Below are 20,090 nucleotides of genomic sequence, written 5' to 3' on the forward strand. Positions count from 1 at the left end.
TAATTTTCCTTAAATAAACACGGATTGAAGAAAAATTAGTTTCATTTTCAATTTTTTATTTTATATTCTTATAATTCAAATCCGGTAAATATTAAGATAAAATTAATTTAGTTGCCAAAAGATTTTGAAATAAATTTAATTTAACGTTCAACCAAGAATTTTTATTTTTAACCAAAAAGATGAATTTTTAAACAAGATTAATTTTCAAAAAAGTTTATTTTTGTACCAAAAAAGGCAAATTTTCAATGAATTTGTTTAGTTTTCAACTGAAAAAGATTAATTTTCAACTAAAATTATGAAGTTTTTTCTGGAATAATTCAAATTTTAACCAAAAAGATTAATTTTTAACCAACAAAGATGGATTTTCTATAAAAAGATATGAATTTTTAAATAAAAAAATTTAATAATCAATTTTTCAGTTGAAAAAAATTTATTTTTAATAAATCATAAATCATTTACTAGAATAATTCATGATTAATTTTTACCAAAGAAGACAGATTTTCAAATGAAAAAAAAAATGTTTTCAACCAAATATTAAGTAATTAAATATTTAGTCAAAAAAATAATCTTCAGCCAAAGAGATGAATTTTAACAAAAATTATGGAACAGTCAATTGGAATTAAATTAACTTAAATTAATTTGAATTTTCCGTAAAAAAAGGAAGTTTCAAATAAGAAAATTAATTTTTAACACAAGAATTTTAACTTGTAACCAAATAATTTAATTTTCATTCCAAAAAAAGATGAATTCAGAACAAAAACTAATTTTTTAGCCAAGAGTGAAAAAACTGAAAAGAAATTATTGAATTTTTGAGCAAAAAGGTGAACTTTCAAAACAATAAATTAAATTAAATTAAAAAAAATTAAGTTCGCTCTCGAAAACGTCCCCTGAAAAAAAAAATTATATTATTTTTTCTCCTATAACTATGGAAGTACCTACGTAATAAAAATCCAAAATTGTCGACAAATATTTATTATCACGTCGATTTCCTTATCCGATATGTATGCGTAAAAAGTTATACCCATATCGTAAAAATCTGTTACAAAATATAGAAAAATCAGTCATTACTGTTCAGTTATAAAAAAAAAATCTCAAAAATACTGTCTCGAATCTTAAAATTCGATTTCCTTGTACAGATCATCATAAAGATGCAGGTGATAAATCTTAATCCTAACATCCAAAATCTTAAGTACATCTTAAATAAAATAAAAAATTTGAGCATTATACCTACACTGTAAGAAAAGTTGAAATATTCAATTAAAGGAGAAAAAAAATTATCTCTGGCGAAAAGAGCGCCACTTGGAACTATTGGGTATAATATAAAAAAAAGAATACAATAAATAATTAATTTCAAATGCTACCCAAAACATTCAAAAAAAAAAAAAACTTCACACCAAAATTCAACTAAAGAATTTTTAAATGGATCAAAGCTTTTTTTACAGTGCATTTAAACTAGGAATGTTCAGTCCTCAGACTAGGAATGTTCGATTAGAAATCGATTTTTTTCAGTCAAAAAAAAAAAAAAGAAAAAAACAATAATAAATCTATTTTTTTAAATAGATTCTCATGATTCAAGAATCGAACAACCTTCGCTCAGAGATTCGCATTAGCTTCTATTTTCCTAAATTTGCAAACTAAGATTGGTTCACAGTCTTTTCCCGTTTTGAGGGGTGGAAGTAGAGGTAATAAACAATCATTGTTGCAACGCCCAGGACATATGGAAGCAGACATAATAGTGGAAGAACGCAAAGGTAGCAGGAGCCCGAGCCAAGATAACAGTAGCAAATTGCTCGAACCGAGGGCGTCAAAATAAAGAGAACGACAACTATTCCATTCTCGATTATGCATAAACTGTAGTAAAAAAAGAACCGGAAGTAGGTGCTATTGTCATCAGTATTCACATACACAAAAGTGTAAATCATTCCCAGGACACAGGCGAAACTGGTCGAGTAAAAACGCTCTTTTAGCGTCAGAGGAGCGTGAGGAGTGCGTTTTTGACTTCGACAAAATTCTGTCGTCCCGTGATTTTCGGTGATTATCCAGCTGGTCATTAACATCCAGTGAATTAGGAAGAAAAATCCGCTACCCACGACTGAGAGCATAAATGCTGTCGTGAAGGTCACGATTCTCGAAACTGAAAAAAAAGAGATTATTGAAAATAGGCGCGATTTCATATATTTACGAGTTTATGGAAATCTAATGACAAATTAATTTTTTGAATTATTTAGTATTTTTATTATATTAGGCGATTTTGCAAAAGATTTCAAATTCCTGGTCAAATTTTTCAATTTTCCTGGTCAACTAAATGTAACATATTCATAATTGTCGCTTAAAACGCAAAAACTTATTTTAATTCATGACGTTCGTTTTGAACATCCTTTAACACAACAGAACAAACAATTGCAAAATGAATTAATTCTGAAACAAATACTTGAACTTTTAGCTAAAAAATATAATTTTTTAACAAAAAATGGAATAGTCGAACTTATGGTAAAAAACTAAAATTTTTTAAAATAATAATAACGGATTTCCAAGAAAATAATTCAATTTTCAAAATAACTTCTAAATTTCCAACAAAATTAAATTTTAATAAAAAAGGTACATTGTTAACCAAAACTTAAGTAATTCAATTTTACGCTAAAAAATTTTTTTTAACCAAACAGATGAATTTTCAACTTTCAAATTGTCAGAAAAAAAGACTTAACAAAAAACTAACTTAAAAAAAAAATAGTTACATTTCCAAACAAAATTATGAATTTTCAACTAAAATAATGAATCTTTAACTAGAATAATTTCATTTTTTACTAAAAACATGAATTTTCAACCAAGAAGATTAATTTCTACGAAAAAAGACGAATTTTCGAATTAAAAAAGATCATGGTTCAAACAAAAATTAAATAATTAAGTTTAAGTCGAAAAATAAATATTTAACCAAATAGATGAATTTTCAATTTTTCAGAAAAAAAATTGAACAAAAAGCTAACTTTACAAAAATAATTATATTTTCAAACAAAGTGATGAATTTTCAAATAAAATAATAAATTTTTAACTATAATAATTGAATTTTTTTAACTAAAAACATGAATTTCCAACCAAGAAGATTAATTTCTACCAAAAAAGATGAATTTTCGATTTAGAAAAGATCATGGTTCAACCAAAAATTAAATAATTAAGTTTCAGTCGGAAAATAAATATTCAACCAAAGATATGAATTTTTTCTCTAAAATTATGGAATATTTTTCAGTTTAAAAGATGAAATAATTTTGAACGAAAAAATAAAAAAATTTTCAACAAAAAAAGTTAAATCTTCGGCAAAAAATGCATTTCCACCAGAAGAAAAAAGAAATTTTGTCATTTTCAACTAAATAAATGAATTTTTAATTAAAATAATGAATCTTCAACCAAAAAAAAATAAAATAATTTTTAACAAAAGAGTTTAAGTTTCAACCAAGTAATTTTATTTCCAATCTAAAAGATGAATTTTCAACCAAATTAATAAATATTCAAATTTTAAACAAAAAGTAGAATGTTTAAACAAGAAAATTAACTTGCAAAAGAAAAAAATAATTTTCTACCAAAAAAATTGATTTTTCAACAAAATATGCAGATTATCAACAAAATAGTTGAATTTTCAATAATAAAAGATAAATTGTCAGTCGAAGGAATTAATTTTCAACCAGACTGATAATTTTCAAACTAAAATGATGAATTTAAAACCATAAAGATCAACTTTCTACAAAAAAGGCGATTTTTTCACAAATTTTATCAATTTTCACGCAACTCGTTTAATTTCTGAGTAAAAAATATCAATTTTAAACGAATTAGTTGAATTTTCATCAAGAAAGACACATTTTAAACCAAAAGTGGAATGGTTAAATTTTCTGATAAAAATCTAAATCTTGACAACAAAAAACGGATTTTAAACAAAATAGTTTAATTTTCTACTGGAAAAGTTAATTTTGTAGTTAAATTAACTAACATCCAACAAGTTAGTTACATTTTCAACCAGAGATGAATTTAAAAAAAAATAATGTTTAATAAAAAAGTTGAATTTTCAAACAAATTATTAATTCTAAAACAAATACTAAAATTTTTAACTAAAAAATATCAATTTATAAATTAAAATGGAAGTTGAACTTATAGTAGAAAAAAAATATAAATATAAAGAATTTTCAAGAAAATAGTTCAATTTTCAAAATAACTTCTAAATTTTCAAAAACAAAATTAAGTTTTACAACAAAAATCTAACTTAAAAAAAAATAGTTATAATTTTAAACAAAGTGATGAATTTTTAAATAAAATTGTATACTTTTAACTAGAATTGTTGAATTATTAACCAGAAAGATGAATTTTCGCAAACATTTTTCACGGTCAATGAAATTTAAAAAATGGAATACTAAAGCTAAAAAATTTAAATTAAAAAATTTTTAATTAAAAAATTTTGTATTCAAATGCTCAATAATTTACGCACATAAAATTGAAGGTACTAACATTTTTCAATATAAAAAAAATGTAAATCCACGTTATCATTTTCAATGCTCTAAATTAGAAAAGCAATAAATGAACTTTAAAATTTTCAAAATTATATAATTTTAAGGAATTTTAAGCAAGAAACATCAAATATTGAAAAATTAAAAAAAAATTAACAGAACATTTCTTAAATTAGAAATTCAATTATTTTCTTTTTAAATAGTTGAAACATTGTTGGAAAGCTTCAAAATCTTGAAAAATCTAGAAGTAGTTTTAAATTAAAAATTATTTTGGAAATTTTTCCAGAACTTCTAAATATCTGTCAAAATTAATTAATTTTTTCTACAATTTTCAGAATATCCTACAAATTTTAGAAAATTACTTTACAATTTGGATGTATAAATAAAAATTGAACATTTATTATTTGTGGGCGAAATTTGAGTAATTTTAAGAGATGTGTGAAAGGCTTCAAAAGAATAAAAACATTTTCTTAAGATTTCTAGGCAAATTAAAAATAATTTTTCATTTTGAAAAATTATTTTAAGAGAATATTTTCAAAGTTTTTCAAAGATTTAAACAAAATTTTCAAAAGATTCTAGAAGATTTAAAGAAAACTTTCTAAAATTTGCATGATAATTTTTAATCTTTTTAAAACTTCTAAATATCTCTTAAAATTACTCAAATTTTGTCTACAAATTTTCATTTGTAAATTATACATCAAAATTTGAAAATTCTTAAATTTTGAACTGTTTTAAAATCGTTTTGTCACATCGTTTTTGTTCACTTTTTATTACTTAAAGTACAGATAAATTTAAAAAAATTATTTATTAATTAAATAAAAATGTTTTTATCCAACATTTTAACATCAAAGGCTTTTATTTTTTATTTGTTCAAGTCTTTAAGAAAGCTTTTAAAAATTCTTCAAATTAAAAATATAAGCTTAGAAATAAAAATTTTAAATGGAAAATTTTTTAAGAAAAATAATTTTTGAATTACGCATTGTAAGCTAAATAACAGCATAATTGAAAAACATAACAATTCAACTAATTATTTAAAGACTGTTAAAATGTAACGTAGACAGATTTTTCTTCTACAAATTAGTAAAATTTCTGGTAAAAAAAAAATCACTGACATTTTCCGATTTTCCACGGCCTCAACAAATTTTTAAATAATTTTAAACCAAAGAATAAACAAATTTTCAACAAAAAAGTTAAATATTCAACAAAAAAATTGATTCCCACCAGAATAAAAAAGAAATTTTGTCAATCAATTAGTAATTTTTCTACCAAAAAATGGAGTTTTTTTAAAACAAAGTATGTAGATTATCAACAAAATAGTTGAATTTTCAATAAAAGAAAGATCAATTTTCATAAAAATTGTTGAATTTTGAACAATAAAAGATCAATTTTCAACCGAGACATTCAAATGTTCAACTAAAAAATTGAAATTTAATTTTCAGTTGAAGAAATTAAATTTCTAGCAGACTGATTATTTTCAAACTAAAATGATGAATTTAAAACCATAAAGATCCACTTTCTACAAAAAGGTGATGTTTTCACAAATTTCATACATTTTCACGCAAATATCTTAATTTCTGAATAAGAAATATCAATTTTCAACGAATTAGTTGAATTTGCATCAAGAAAGACACATTTTGAACCAACAATAGAATGGTTAAATTTTCTGATAAAAATCTAATTCTTAAGAATAAAAAACGGATTTTAAGCAAAATAGTTGAATTTTCGACTGGAAAAGTTAATTTTTTTAGTTAGATTGATTAATTTCCAACAATTAATTTAATCTTTAATCCAATTAATTTCCAACCAGAGATGAATTTTCAACAACAAAAATAATAATGTTTAATAAAAGAATTGAATTTTCAACCAAATAATTTTACTTCCACCCTAAAAGATGAATTTTCAACTAATATGATAAATACTTAAATAGAATACTTCAATTTTAAACCAAAAATATGAGTTAAAAAAAAACAATGCATCCTCAACTGAAAAAGTTGAATTTTCAAACTAGCCAGATTTAATTTTGACTGAAAAAAAATTGTCAACCAAAATTTAAATTGTTAGTAAAAAAAATTAATTTTCAACCAAACAGATTGAAAAGGATCACTTTTCAAGCAACAATTGAATGACTAAATTTTAAGTCAAAAATTGAATGTACGACAAAACAAATGAGTTTTTAATTAATTTTATGGAATATTTAACTGGTATGATAGTTACATTTTTATTTGATAAAAAAAATTACTTTCAACGAAAAAGGAAATAAAAACTTCAACAAAATAGTTTCATTTTTGAAAAAAATTCTTTTTATTCAAAGAATTTTTTTGCAATCGAATAGATCTATTTTTCAACCCATCAAATGAATTTTTACATAAAATCATAAATCTTAAAAAAAAAACAATAATTTTCAACAGGTAATTTCATTTCCAACCTAAAAGATGAATTTTTAACTATAACGATAAATATTTTACTGGAATACTTAAATTTGGAATCGACAAGAATAATTTTTAAACAATAAGGTTACCTTTCAAAGAAAAATATAATTTTCGATACAAAAAAAAATCGATTTTTGTAACAAAATACATGTATTTTAAAAAATATAGTAGAATTTTCTATCAAAAAAATATCAATATTTATTCAAATTGTTGAATTTTAAAGTAGCATAGATACATTTTTAATTAAAAATGGAACAGTTGGATTTTTAGTTGATGAAATTAATTCTCAACCGAACTGATCAAGTTTCAACTAAATTATTGTCAAAAAGCGGAATTTTGAACCATAAAGATTAATTTTCTAAAAATATAAGAATTTTCCACACAAATAATTTAATTTCTAAGTAACAATTTTCACATCAAAATCTAATTCTTAATAAAAAACGTATTTTTAGTAAAATATCTAAATTTAAAAAAGTGGTAACAGTTTCAACCAGAGATGAATTTTCCATTAAAATTATGAATCTTCACTTAAGAAATTAATTTTTAATAAATGGTTTTAAATTTTAACCAAGTAGTTGCATTTTTAAATAAAACATTAATTTTCTACAAAAAGCGAATTTTTCATAGAGTAAATAAATTTTCAAACAACTAGTTTAATTTTTAAATAAATAAAAATCACTTTTCTAAATTGATCAAGATCATTTAAATAATGAAAACTTAAATTTTACTCTGACTAAAAGTTAGCTGAAGAATTTTTAGTATAATTATTTAGCTTATTATATTTAGTTTATAATATATTCATTATATATTTATTATATATTTTGTATATTATATATAATAATTAGTTTATATATTCAGTTTATAATTATTTAGTATAATTATAATTTATTTGAAGAATTTTAAATATTATATAATAATTTACCATTTAAAATTTTTTAAAATGGATACTTACTGGTCACAAGTAAATGCCAAACAAATTGGAGAACCGATCCGGTGAATCCGATATTTTCTTTGTCGTCTTGAGCTAAACGAATGCTGCGATGATAACTTGCCATTGCCCATCCCATGCTGATGAAAGAACTGACGATACTCAAGATTTGGTGAACCACTGCAAATAAAATTAATTTTATTCCATTTATTCTCATTAAATGAGAAATTCATAAAAATTTTCATAAAATCAAAGCCCCAAAGGACCTGAAAACAGGGAAAATGGGGTGATTTTTCAGAAAAATAGGCTAATGAATTCTTTTCAATAAAATTAAGGTAGGTACCACATTAAATTCAATAAGAAATGAAAATCTCAAGTAGAAATTTTTTCACTTTCAACAAAATAGTTGAATTTTTGACCAAAAAAAAATATTAATTTTCTTCCAAAAGAGATGAATTTTTACTAAATTTTTTAATTTTTAAGTCAAAAGGACGAATTTTCTACAAACCAGTTAAATTTTCAACCTGATGATATGAATTTTTAACAAAAAAGTTAATTTTTAAATAAATACTTCAATTTTCTAACATCAAAGTTGAATGAAAATTTAAAAAATATATACTTAACGAAAATTTAAATTTTCAACTGAGATTAACTTTATACCAAAAAAGGCGACATTTAAACAAAATAGAAATACTTTCAACCAACACATACCTTTTTTTATCAAGAAAGATGAAATTTTTACCGAAAGAGATACATTTTTTAAACCAAAAAAAAGGAATATTCTACAAAACTATTAAATTTTCAACCAGAAAATATAAATTAAAAAAAAAAAGTTAACTTTCTGATGGAAAAATATAATAGTAGACTTTTCAACCAAAGAGAAAGAACTTAAAAAAAATAGATGGATTTTTGTTTTGATTTCATTTTTTTTTATTTCGTATTTAAACAAAAAAAAACCGGAAAAGGGAGAATTTTCTTGAAACCAGAGGAAAATGCGTTAAATGATATTTGAATTTTTAACTTAGTAGTAGAATTTTCGAGTTAAAAAGATGAATTTTCTAATAAAAAAGATTAAACTTTAAGCAAAAACTAAAACGTCAAAATTTTATATGAAAAAGACGAACTTTTTAAAGGAACTTGAATTTTTAATCCGAAAAGTTGAATTTTCAACAAATAATTTCATTTTCAACTAAGATAATTTTTTTTTTTACGAAAGAAAATTGATTTTTAATCTAAAAAACGAAATTTCTATCCATGACTGTTGATTCTTGACCGAAAAATATTAATTTTCAACAAAATAATAGATTTTTAATCAAATAGTAGATTTTTGAAACAAAGAAAATCAATAACTTTTTTTAATGTTCGAGACAAAAAGACAAGTTTTTTTAGAAACCAATTAAATTTTCAATCCGAAAAGTTGATTCTTCAGAAAAATAGTTAATTTTTCAACCAAAGAGGTGAATCATAAAAAAAATGTCAAAAAGACGAATTTTCTACAAAACAGTTAAATTTTTAACCCAAATATATGATTTTTTAACAACAAAAAAAGTTAATTTTCAAATAAATACTTCAATTTTTAACCAAATAGTCCAATGGCCTATCAAAAAAAAATTGAATGGAAATTGACAAAAAATAAAATATTGATCGAAAATTCGAAAAGATCCATTTTTAACCGAGATTAATTTTCACCAAAAAATACAAAATTTCAAGAAAATTGAAATTTTTTTAAACGAACAGTTGCATTTCTTACCAAGGATGAAATTTGTACCAAACCAGGTAAATTTTTTTATACAAAAAAAGAGGAATATTGTACAAAACAATTGAATTTTCTACAAAAAAAAAAAGATCGATTTTCAATTTTTTAAAAAGTTAATTTTAAACCGAATTGTTAAATTTTCTCCCAGATTGTTGAATTTTTAAGCCAAAAAGACGAATTTTCTACAAAATAGTGGCATTGTCAACTCATGAGTTGAATTATCAATAATTTTTTTTTATAATTTTACGATAATAATTCAAATTTCTATCAAAAAGGAGGAATTTTTAATCTAAAAGGTAAATCTTCAACAAAACAGTTAAATTTTTAACAAAATAATTAAATTTTCAATCAAATGGTATAATTTTTTTTACCAAAAGATTTGAATTCTGAACCAAAATATATCATTGTAGACTTTTCAACAAAATAATTAAATCATCAAAAGAAAAATAATTTTCAACCAAGAAAGTTATATTTTTATTCAAAAGATGAATTTTATGCTAAAACAGACGATTTTTTAAATAAACAGGCTAAATTAAAAAAAAAAGTGGGAATTTGAACTTAAAAAGATGAATTTACAATAAAAAACTTGAATCATCAACCAAAGTAAATTAATTTTAAACCAAGAAAATTAGACTTTCAACCAAAAAAGTAAATTTTCAACGTTTAATGTAATAAGAAATATTACAACAAAAAAAGATTTTAATTTTAAATAAAAAATGGTTGAATTCTATTGAAAAAATACGAAGTTTCAACAAAATAATTGAAGCCTTAACCTAATTTCAACGAAAACAAATTTTAATTTTAAATAAAAAATAATTCAACCAAAAAAGACGAAAGTGCAACAAAATAGTTGAGTTCTCAAAAAAAATTTAGTTTTTTTATTTAAAAAAAAAGATGAAATTTCTACTAAAAGGATCGATTTTTAAATAAAAAGAGAAAGTTAAAAAAAAACTGTTGAATTTTCAACCCAAAAAGACGAATTTTCATCAAAACAGTTAAATTCTCAAACAAAAAAGATTACATTTTACCAAAAAATTGCATTCTTAACCAAAATAGACGAAGTTTCAACTTATAATTTAATTAGACATGTTTCGTCCAAAAAACATTTTAATTTCAAATGAAAACAATTGAATTCAATCAAAAAACACAGAGTTTTCACAAAACAGTTGATTTTTCAGCCAAAAAATATGACTTTTTAACAAAATAGTTGAATTATCGTCCAAAGAAGAAGAATTTTCAACCAAAAAAGTTAGATTTTTATCCAAAAGATGAATTTTCTGTTAAAACAGCTGGATTTTTAAATATGAAAGACTAAATTTAAACAAATTGGTGGGATTTTGAACTTAACAAGACCAATTTACAACAAAAAAGTTGAATCCACAACCAAACAAGATTAATTTTAAACCAAGAAATTTCGACTTTCAACCAAAAAAAAAAGGTAAATTCTCAACGTTTAATGTAGTATGAAGTATTTCAACAAAAAAAGATTTTAATTTAAAATAAAAAAACGGCTGAATTAGACAAAAAAAAAAGATTACTTTTTTTATTAAAAAAATATGAATTTTCTACTAAAAAGTATCGATTTTTTAAACAAAAAGGTAAAATAAAAAAAAACGGTTCAATTTTCAACTCAAAAAATAAGGATTTTTATCAAAATAGTTAAATTCGCAACCAAAAAAGATAAAATTTCAACAACAAAAAGACGAATTTTCAACATGTAATTTAATTGGACATATTTCATCCAAAATATATTTTAATTTAAAATAAAAAACAATTGAATTCAATCAAAAAACACAGAGTTTTCACAAAACAATTGATTTTTCAGCCAAAAAATATGACTTTTTAACAAAATAGTTGAATTATCGTCCAAAGAAGAAGAATTTTCAACCAAAAAAGTTATATTTTTATCCAAAAGATGAATTATCTGTTAAAACAGCTGGATTTTTAAATATGAAAGACTAAATTTAAACAAATTGGTGGGATTTTGAACTTAATAAGACCAATTTACAACAAAAAAGTTGAATCCACAACCAAACAAGATTAATTTTAAACCAAGAAATTTTGACTTTCAACCAAAAAAAAAAGGTAAATTCTCAACGTTTAATGTAGTAAGAAGTATTTCAACAAAAAAAGATTTTAATTTTAAATAAAAAACGGTTGAATTATACAAAAAAAATTACTTTTTTTATGAAAAAAAGATGAATTTTCTACTAAAAAGTATCGATTTTTAAACAAAAAGGAAAAAAAACGGTTCAATTTTCAACCCAAAAAGGACGAATTTTTATCAAAACAGTTAAATTCGCAACCAAAAAAGATAAAATTTCAACAACAAAATTAGATTTTCAGCAACAAAAAGACGAATTTTCAACATGTAATTTAATTGGACATATTTCATCCAAAATATATTTTAATTTAAAATAAAAAACAATTGAATTCAATAAAAAAACACAGAGTTTTCACAAAACAGTTGATTTTTCAGCCAAAAAAATATAACTTTTTAACGAAATAATTAAATTTGTAATCAAATATTATAATTTTTTTTATCAAAAGAACTAAATTCTGATAAAAAATATAATAATAGACTTTTAAAACCAAAGAGAAAGAACTTTTAACAAAAAAAAAATATACATTTTCTTATTGGTTTCATTTTTTTTCAGTTCATATTTAAACGAAAAAACGACAAAATTTCTTGATTTTTTAGGAATATTTTAACATAGAATAAGAAATATTACATGTATAGGAAAATTTTCCGTTGTAAGTGGTGAGAAGAATCGTCAATTGTACTATCTGTTGAGGAGCTGTTTCCATAAAGCATTCAAATACTGTAATGAGTGCAATGTCCTGATTTTCCTTCACCATTTTCAAATAATATTGCCTCTGCCCAGCAGTGTCCTCAATTTTTTTGCACTTTCGAGATTTTATTGCGTAACTCAAGCTAATCCAATAACGCCTCAATGGAGCGACTTGCAATATTATTGATAGAAAATTTCGCGATATGCGAACAAAAGTCCAGCTTTGTTTTTCTTCAGTCGGAGCGGTATCTGGAAGCATCTGAAAAAAATATTTGAGAAGCATTTTCAGAGTGGCCGTTTTAATCGGCGAAATAAATTCCCGGTCATTTCCCGGTTTACAAACATTTTTCACGGCCAATGAAATTTAAAAAATGGAACTCTAATGCTAAAAAATTTTCCACTTGAGGCAATAAAAACTGAGCTGCAAATGAAAGCACTCAAAGAGGAACTTTTGAACTTTTAAAATAGAAATTGAAGTTTTCAATTTAAAAAATTTGTATTCAAATTGCTCAATAATTTACGCGTATTAAATTAAAGGTACTAACATTTTTCAATATAAAAATATATAAATCCTCGTTATCATTTTCAATGCTCTAAATTAAAAAAGTCATCAATGAACTTTAAAATGTTCAAAATTTTAAGGAATTTTAAGCTATAAACATTAAATAGTTTAAACATCCCTGGAAAGCTTCAAAATTTTATTTCAAAATCTTGAGAAATCTAGAAGTTGTTTTAAATTAAAAATCATTTTGGAAATTTTTTCAGAACTTCTAAATATCTGTCAAAATGAATTGATTTTTTTCTACAATTTTCAGAAAAGCCTGCAAAGTTTAAAAAATTTCTTTACAATTTGGATGTATAAATAAAAATGGAACATTTATTATTTGTAGGCGAAATTTGAGCAATTTTAAGAGATATGTAGAAGTTTTGAAATTATTCAAGCTTAATGTAAAACTTGAAATGATAGCCTAAAATAAAACAAAATGTAGATTTTCGCAGATTTTAAACAAAAAAATTAGATTCTTTTCATACATTGTGAAAGGCTTCGAAAGAATAAAAACATTTTTTTAAGATTCTTAGGAAAATTAAAAATAATTTTTCGTTTTGAAAAATGATTTTAAGAGAATATTTTAAAAGTTTTTCAAAGATTTAAACAAAATTTTCAAAAGATTCTAGAAGATTTTAAGAAAACTTTCTAAAATTTGCATGATAATTTTCTATCTTTTTAAAACTCCTAAATATCTCTTAAAATTACCTAAAAAATTTCTACAAATTTTCATTTATAAATTATGCATCAAAATTTAAAAATTTCACTTACAAATTAAGCATTTTTCGAAATTTTGACGATTTCAGGTTTTCTATGTTAAACAATTCAGTTAAAGATTCTTTACTTTTAAATATTTGGTTTCAATTTACTTGTCTTTAATAAAAATTCAAACATTGCTAAATCTTCAATAATTAATCTTTTTTTTTTAATTAAAAATTTCAAATTGAATGGGTTAAAACAGAAATATTTTAGACTGAAACAATATTTTAAATTTAATAAAATCCTTTAATTAGGAATATATTATTATGAAGTTATTTTTAAGTTGAAAATAGTTTAAAAACTTTCAGTCACACGTTCACATTTGTTTAAGGACTAAGGCTTTCAAATTGGAACCGTTTAAGTTTTAACATTTAAATATGAAGAATCTTAAATTTTAAACTGATTTAAAATCGTTTTTGTTGACTTTTAATTACTTAAAGTACAGATAAATTAAAAAAAAATTATTTATAAAAAAAAAATGTTTTTTATCCAAAATTTTCAACATCAAAGGCTTTTATTTTTTATTTGTTCAAGTCTTTAAGAAACCATTAAAAAATTGTTTAAATTAAAAATGTAAGCTTAAAAATAAAAATTTGTAATGGAAAACTTTTAATGTACGAAAATTTTGAATTACGCATTGTAAGCTAAATAATAGCATAATTGAAAAACATAAAATTCAACTCATTGTTTAAAAACTGTTGAAATCACTGTCATTTCCCGTTTTTTTCCCGATCTCAAAAAGTTCCCGGCCATTTCCCGGTTCAGCAGCCGCCATGATTTTCTATTTATTCGGAGTGTAGGTGTCAATACTTTCACTTCCAATTTACATTTTTCAGGGTTGCCATTTTTATCGAAGAAAAAATTTCCCGGCAATTTTCCGTTCTCTGAATCTAAACATTTTTCCATTTGAAACGATAAAAAATAAACTACAAATTAAAGCACTCAATGTGGAACTCTTGAATTTTAAAATATTTTAAAATTGAAGTTTAAAAGTTTTTTTATTCAGACATGTTGTATTCAAATGTTCAATATAAATAAAAATTAGAATGATTAATTTTTATAAACTATCTGGGGTTCAAAGATTCAGATTCAGTTCCGAAAATATAAATCTACATTATGATTTTCAATGCTCTGAATTAAAGAATCAATTAGAATTCTTTAGAATTAAAAAATTGAAATTTTTAAAATCTGAATACTTGAAAATTTTATTTCAAAGACTTAAAAAATCTAGAAGTTTTTTTTAAAACATCTTTTAAAATGAAACGAATTTTTCGGTTTTTTCGGTGCACAAACTTCGCTTAAATAATTTGAATTCATTTTTAATTTTTCAAATTAATTTTGAATCCTTTTAAAACTTCTAAATATCTCTTAAAATTACTCAATTTTTTTTCTACAAATAATAAGTGTTCAATTGTTATTTATACATGAATATTCAATTATTTCACTGAAAAAATTATTTTTTTTTAACAGAAAAATTCAAATTGTAAAATTCAAAGTTAAAACCCCCTTTGAAATTTTAACGATTCAAGGCTTTCTGTGTCAAAAAATGAAGTTTAAAATTGTTTACTTTGAAACATTTGGTTTAAATCTACTCGTCTTAAATTAACAGAGAAATATTGCTAAATATGAAATAATTATTCTTTCTCTCAATTAAATTTTTTTAAATTTAATTTAATAGGTTAACAAGAAAATATTTTAAACTGAAACGATATTTTATAATTAAAAATTTGATTTATTCTTAATTTAATTTTTCAAATAGTAAATTTTTCATTGAAATTAACAATTAGTATTCAAAGATAAGAATTTTAATCTCATAGAAATTTTAAAATACAATCTTGTAGGAACAAAATAAAAATTTCATATTAAAATTTATTTATTTCTCCAAAAAAAGGTAACCTTCCTACTATGAAAGATACATTTGCAATCTGAAAGAACGAATTGTCAACAAAACAGTTCGATTTTTTTACCAAAAAAGATTACTTTTTAATAAAATAGTTACATCGCCAACAAAATAATTACACCTTCAATAAATATTGAATTTTCAATCAAATTGTTCAATTTTTATAATAAAAAGTCTAATATTTTATAAAACAATTGAGTTTCAAGTCTACAAGATGATTTTTTAATCACGAAGATTAATTTCCTACCAGTAAACGAATTTTTAAACAAATATTTAAATTTTCAACGCAAACAGACGAATTTTTAACATAAAAGTCGAATCCTCAACGAAAGAAGATTAAATTTTATGCCAAAAAGCTATTTAATCCAAAAAGATAAAATTTCTACTACAACAAATTCATTTTTAAATGAAAAAACAACCCATTTTTTAAAATAAAGAATGCGATTTTTAAAACAAATAATTGAGTTTTGAACAAAAAAAAAAAATGCAGTTGAATTTTCAACAACAAAATAATTGAACTTAAAAGAAACATTTGCGCTGTGAAGCTTGTATTTTTTAAATTAACAAAATAGTTAATTGCCTAAGTCTTGAAAATACTAAATTTATTTAATAATTTAAAAATTCGAAACATCATTTTGAAAACATTTAAAAATATTCTCTTAAAATAATTTTGAAATTAAAAAATTATTTAAAATTTTCCTAGTAGTCTTAAGAAAATTAGTTTATTATTAAAACCTTTCAAAATCTTTCAAATAAAACTTTATTTCGAAATATTCAGAAACCTACAATTTGTTTTACTTTTTTTTTTAAATTAACATTATCAATAAAAAAATATTTTCGAGTCGTTTCAAGACTTCTGAATATCTTTGAAAATGATTCGAATTTTTCCTAAAATTAAAAAAAAAACTTCTTGACTATTTAGGGAAACATTTAAAATGTTCTCAAATATTCTTTTAAAATAATGTATCAACATAAAAAATTATAAACATTTTTCCGAATAATCTTTAAAAAATTGATTTTTTTACTGGAAAGCTTTTAAATTAATAAAAAAAAACTGACTTTGTTTCGAAATCTTCAAAAATCTACATTTTTTTTAAATGCTTGAAATCATTTCAAAATTTATATAATTTCTGAATTTTTTTCAAAATTTTAAATAATTCGAATTCTTCCTAAAAATGTTTCAAAATCGTGCAAAATTAAAAAAATGTCTTAAAAATCTTCAGATTCATTATTTTCAAACATTTTTAAATCCTTTTAAATGCTATCTAGAAACTAATTTTTCAAAATTAAAAATCATTTTTAATTTTTCTACGAATCTGAAGAAAATTGCAATGTGTTTTTTTTTAATTTAATGTATGTTTTTAATAATTTAAATTTAATAAATTTGGATTAAAAATGTTCTAAATTTGAGAAAATAATTTGAAATATTTTTCAATGTTCTCTTAAAATTTATTTCTCAAACATAAGAAATCATAAAAATTTTTTCAGGAATGTTCATTTTGTTAAAACTGCTTCGTATTAATATAGCATCGACAATTAATTACAATTTTTTTGTTATTTGTGGTTTTTGAGATTTTATAAAATTTGGTAAAACAATTTTTTTTTACATTTTTATATATTATTAGGATAAACAAGTTACTAAAACAATTGAATCTTTTAAATAAAAAAACTAATTGTTTAAATAAAGAATGCGTTTTTTAAAAGAAGTAGTTAAATTATCAACCAAAAAATATTTCAATTGAATTTTCAAGACAATTTTGCGCTGTAAATACTGCAATCTTTCAATAAAAAAATTGTTTAATGTTTAAATCTTAAAAATACTTAATTTATTTTCAAAATAAAAAAATCCGAAACGTCTGAACTATTTTCAAACAAAAAAAAATTCGGAAATAATATCTCGGAAAAGCTGCATTTACATATTTTCAGGAAAACTGGAAAATGCTCAGACTTTTCCAGCGCGCCAAAAATATTAATCATGTGCATTAAGATCCATTATGTGCCCAAATTTTTGATTTTTACAACAGTGGTCAAAAAAATAAAAATCATAAAAAAATATCTCGAAAAAAAAAAGAAAAACAATGAAAAAGTGAAAAGCGAAAATGTCATAATCACCTCTCGATCTTGTTGACGCATCCTGAAGCTGACAGCATTGTTGATGAAACTCGGAATCAAAATAACAAGAAGAGTAATCGTCAAATGCGAATATTCCCCGTAACTCAGATAATGACACGCGACATTAATATCAAAAGCCAGATCAATAATATGTGTAACAATGGACATCAAAAGACAAAAAATGTCAAAGTTTGAGACGTCAGCTTTTTTTGAAGGCATGTCAAGTACGTCAAACTTTGAACTTGGCGAAGGAGATTCTTCATTTTCTCCCTCTTCCGCTTTCACTATTTGCTCACTAACCATTTTCACTCTTTTCTAAAAAAAATACTTCTAATTTTGAGAAAATTAATCCAAAAAATTCACCATCCACAATATCTAACTACGAGAAAACTTCCGTAAACAAACAGACCTATACAAAGAGAAGTGACTGAAGTAAGTTTTGGGGTCACACACTCCAAACGTAAACAAAAAGGACGCCGTTTCGATAGCATTCTGGACGCGATCTTTCATTGGGGAAACTATGGGAAACTCGCTCTCTCAGAGCCAATCGCTAAAGAGACGAATTGGCGGGAATGTTCAAATTAGGCCAATTTTTATGCTAAACTGTAATTGAAATTGTCTTTAATATTTAATTGCTAGTTGAGATAAATGTAAAAGACGAAATAAAGAGCCTCTGAAAAATTATTTTAATACTGTTGTAGAGACTAAATTTCTTGTATTTTAACATTCAAATAATAATGTGAAAATTGATCTTTTTTCGTTGAAAATTCGCTTTTTTTGGTAGAAAATTAATCTTCTGATAGAGAATCAATTTTTGTAACGGAAAATTTAACTAATTCAATGGAATATTCTATAATTCTAATAGAAAATGCGCGTCTTTCGTGGAAAATTATCCTTTTTTGACTAAAAATTTAAATTTTTAATTTTTGGTTGAAGATTTATCTTTTTTATATAAAAAATCAACAAGGATTGAAAATGGATATTTTTCTAGTTGAAAATTCGACTTTTTCGGTAAAAAGTTTAACTTCTTGATTAAAAAATTTTGTTTTTCAACAAAAAATTTACTTAATGACAAATTCAAGTTGGATATTCCATCACTTTATGTGAAAATTCATTCCTTTCGTTGAAAAGTAATTTTTTACATATCAAATTAACTAATCAGTTAAATATTCAATAATTTTATTTAAATATTCATTACCACTTAAGTAAAATGAAATAATTTTTTTAAAAAGACGTGTTTTTTTTTAATTTTATTTTTAATGAAAATTTAACTACTCCATTTTTTATTAAATATTTATCTTTTATAGATAAAAATTGAACTATTTGATTAAAAATTAATATTTTTTAGTTGAAAATTCGTCCTTATTGATACACAAATGTATCTTCTTGATTGAAAATTAATTGTCTCAACCAATAATTTACTTAAAAATACAATTTTGTTAAAAATTCGTTTTTTTAATTAAAAATTCATGTTTTTACCTAAAAATGTACCTATTTAATTTTTGGTTGAAAATGTACCCTTCGTAGGTATAAAAAATTCATATTTTTGTTTTAGGATTCAACTATTTTAGTAGAAAATTGACTTTTTTTAAATCATATTTTCGGATTGAAAATTCATCTGTTTTGTAGAAAATTAGTCTTTTTGCTTTAAAAATTTAACAATTTGGTGGAAAATTAAACTACTCGGTTTTAGATGAATTAGTTTGTTAAAAAATTCATACTTTTTGTTGAAAATTCTTCCTTTATAAGTTAAAAATTGAATTTTTTGATAGAAATATGTTGTAAATTCTCTTTTCTGTTTGAGGGTTCAACTATTTTGTTCAAAGTCCGTATTTTTTTGTTTAATTCAATTAATTGAAATTTTTTTGTAATTGTAAATTAATTTTTGAAACTGAAATCTTAGCATTCTTGTTTCATGAATCATTTTTTGCAATTAATAATTCAACTATTTGATTGAAAATTCATATTTTTGGTTTTAAATTTTTTTCTGAATTAGATAGAGGGAAATTATTTAATTTTTAATTTTTATTTAGAATTTTATGGAATTTATTATTGCTTTTTTTAAAATTAATTTTGCATAGTTTTTGTATTGTATTGTTTTGTAGTTTTTGGCTGTAAGAGGTACTTCTTTTGTTACATACATTTGTATTAATTTTTTAATTTTATAATTTTTGTTTTTAAAGTGTTTATCGCGTTGGAAGGGAGAAAATTTTGGTTTTAATTTTTTCTGAATTGGAAGAAAAAAGGTTTTTCATTTTTAAGATTTTTATTAAGTAGACTGGGAGCAAATTTGGTATTTTCAACATTCTATATACAGGTGTAAATTATTGCGAATTTAAATACAAATTATTATTATTGAAACGACTTTCCTGAAATT

General features: G+C 22.5%; 1 protein-coding gene across 1 annotated transcript; it reads right to left on the reverse strand.

Annotated features, from left to right (window-relative positions):
- Positions 1 to 956: 956 nt before the first annotated feature.
- On the reverse strand, positions 957 to 18,145 carry LOC117181364 (XK-related protein 6). The gene is made up of 4 exons (XM_033373956.1): positions 17,714 to 18,145; positions 12,336 to 12,654; positions 7,872 to 8,027; positions 957 to 2,134 (listed from the first exon to the last, which is right to left on the reverse strand). The coding sequence occupies exons 1-4, from the start codon at positions 18,014 to 18,016 to the stop codon at positions 1,635 to 1,637; spliced, it is 1,278 nt and encodes a 425-aa protein (XP_033229847.1). The 5' UTR covers positions 18,017 to 18,145; the 3' UTR covers positions 957 to 1,634.
- Positions 18,146 to 20,090: the final 1,945 nt, after the last annotated feature.

This window comes from Belonocnema kinseyi, chromosome 10 (genome assembly GCF_010883055.1).
Source record: "Belonocnema kinseyi isolate 2016_QV_RU_SX_M_011 chromosome 10, B_treatae_v1, whole genome shotgun sequence".
Lineage (NCBI taxonomy): Eukaryota > Metazoa > Arthropoda > Insecta > Hymenoptera > Cynipidae > Belonocnema > Belonocnema kinseyi.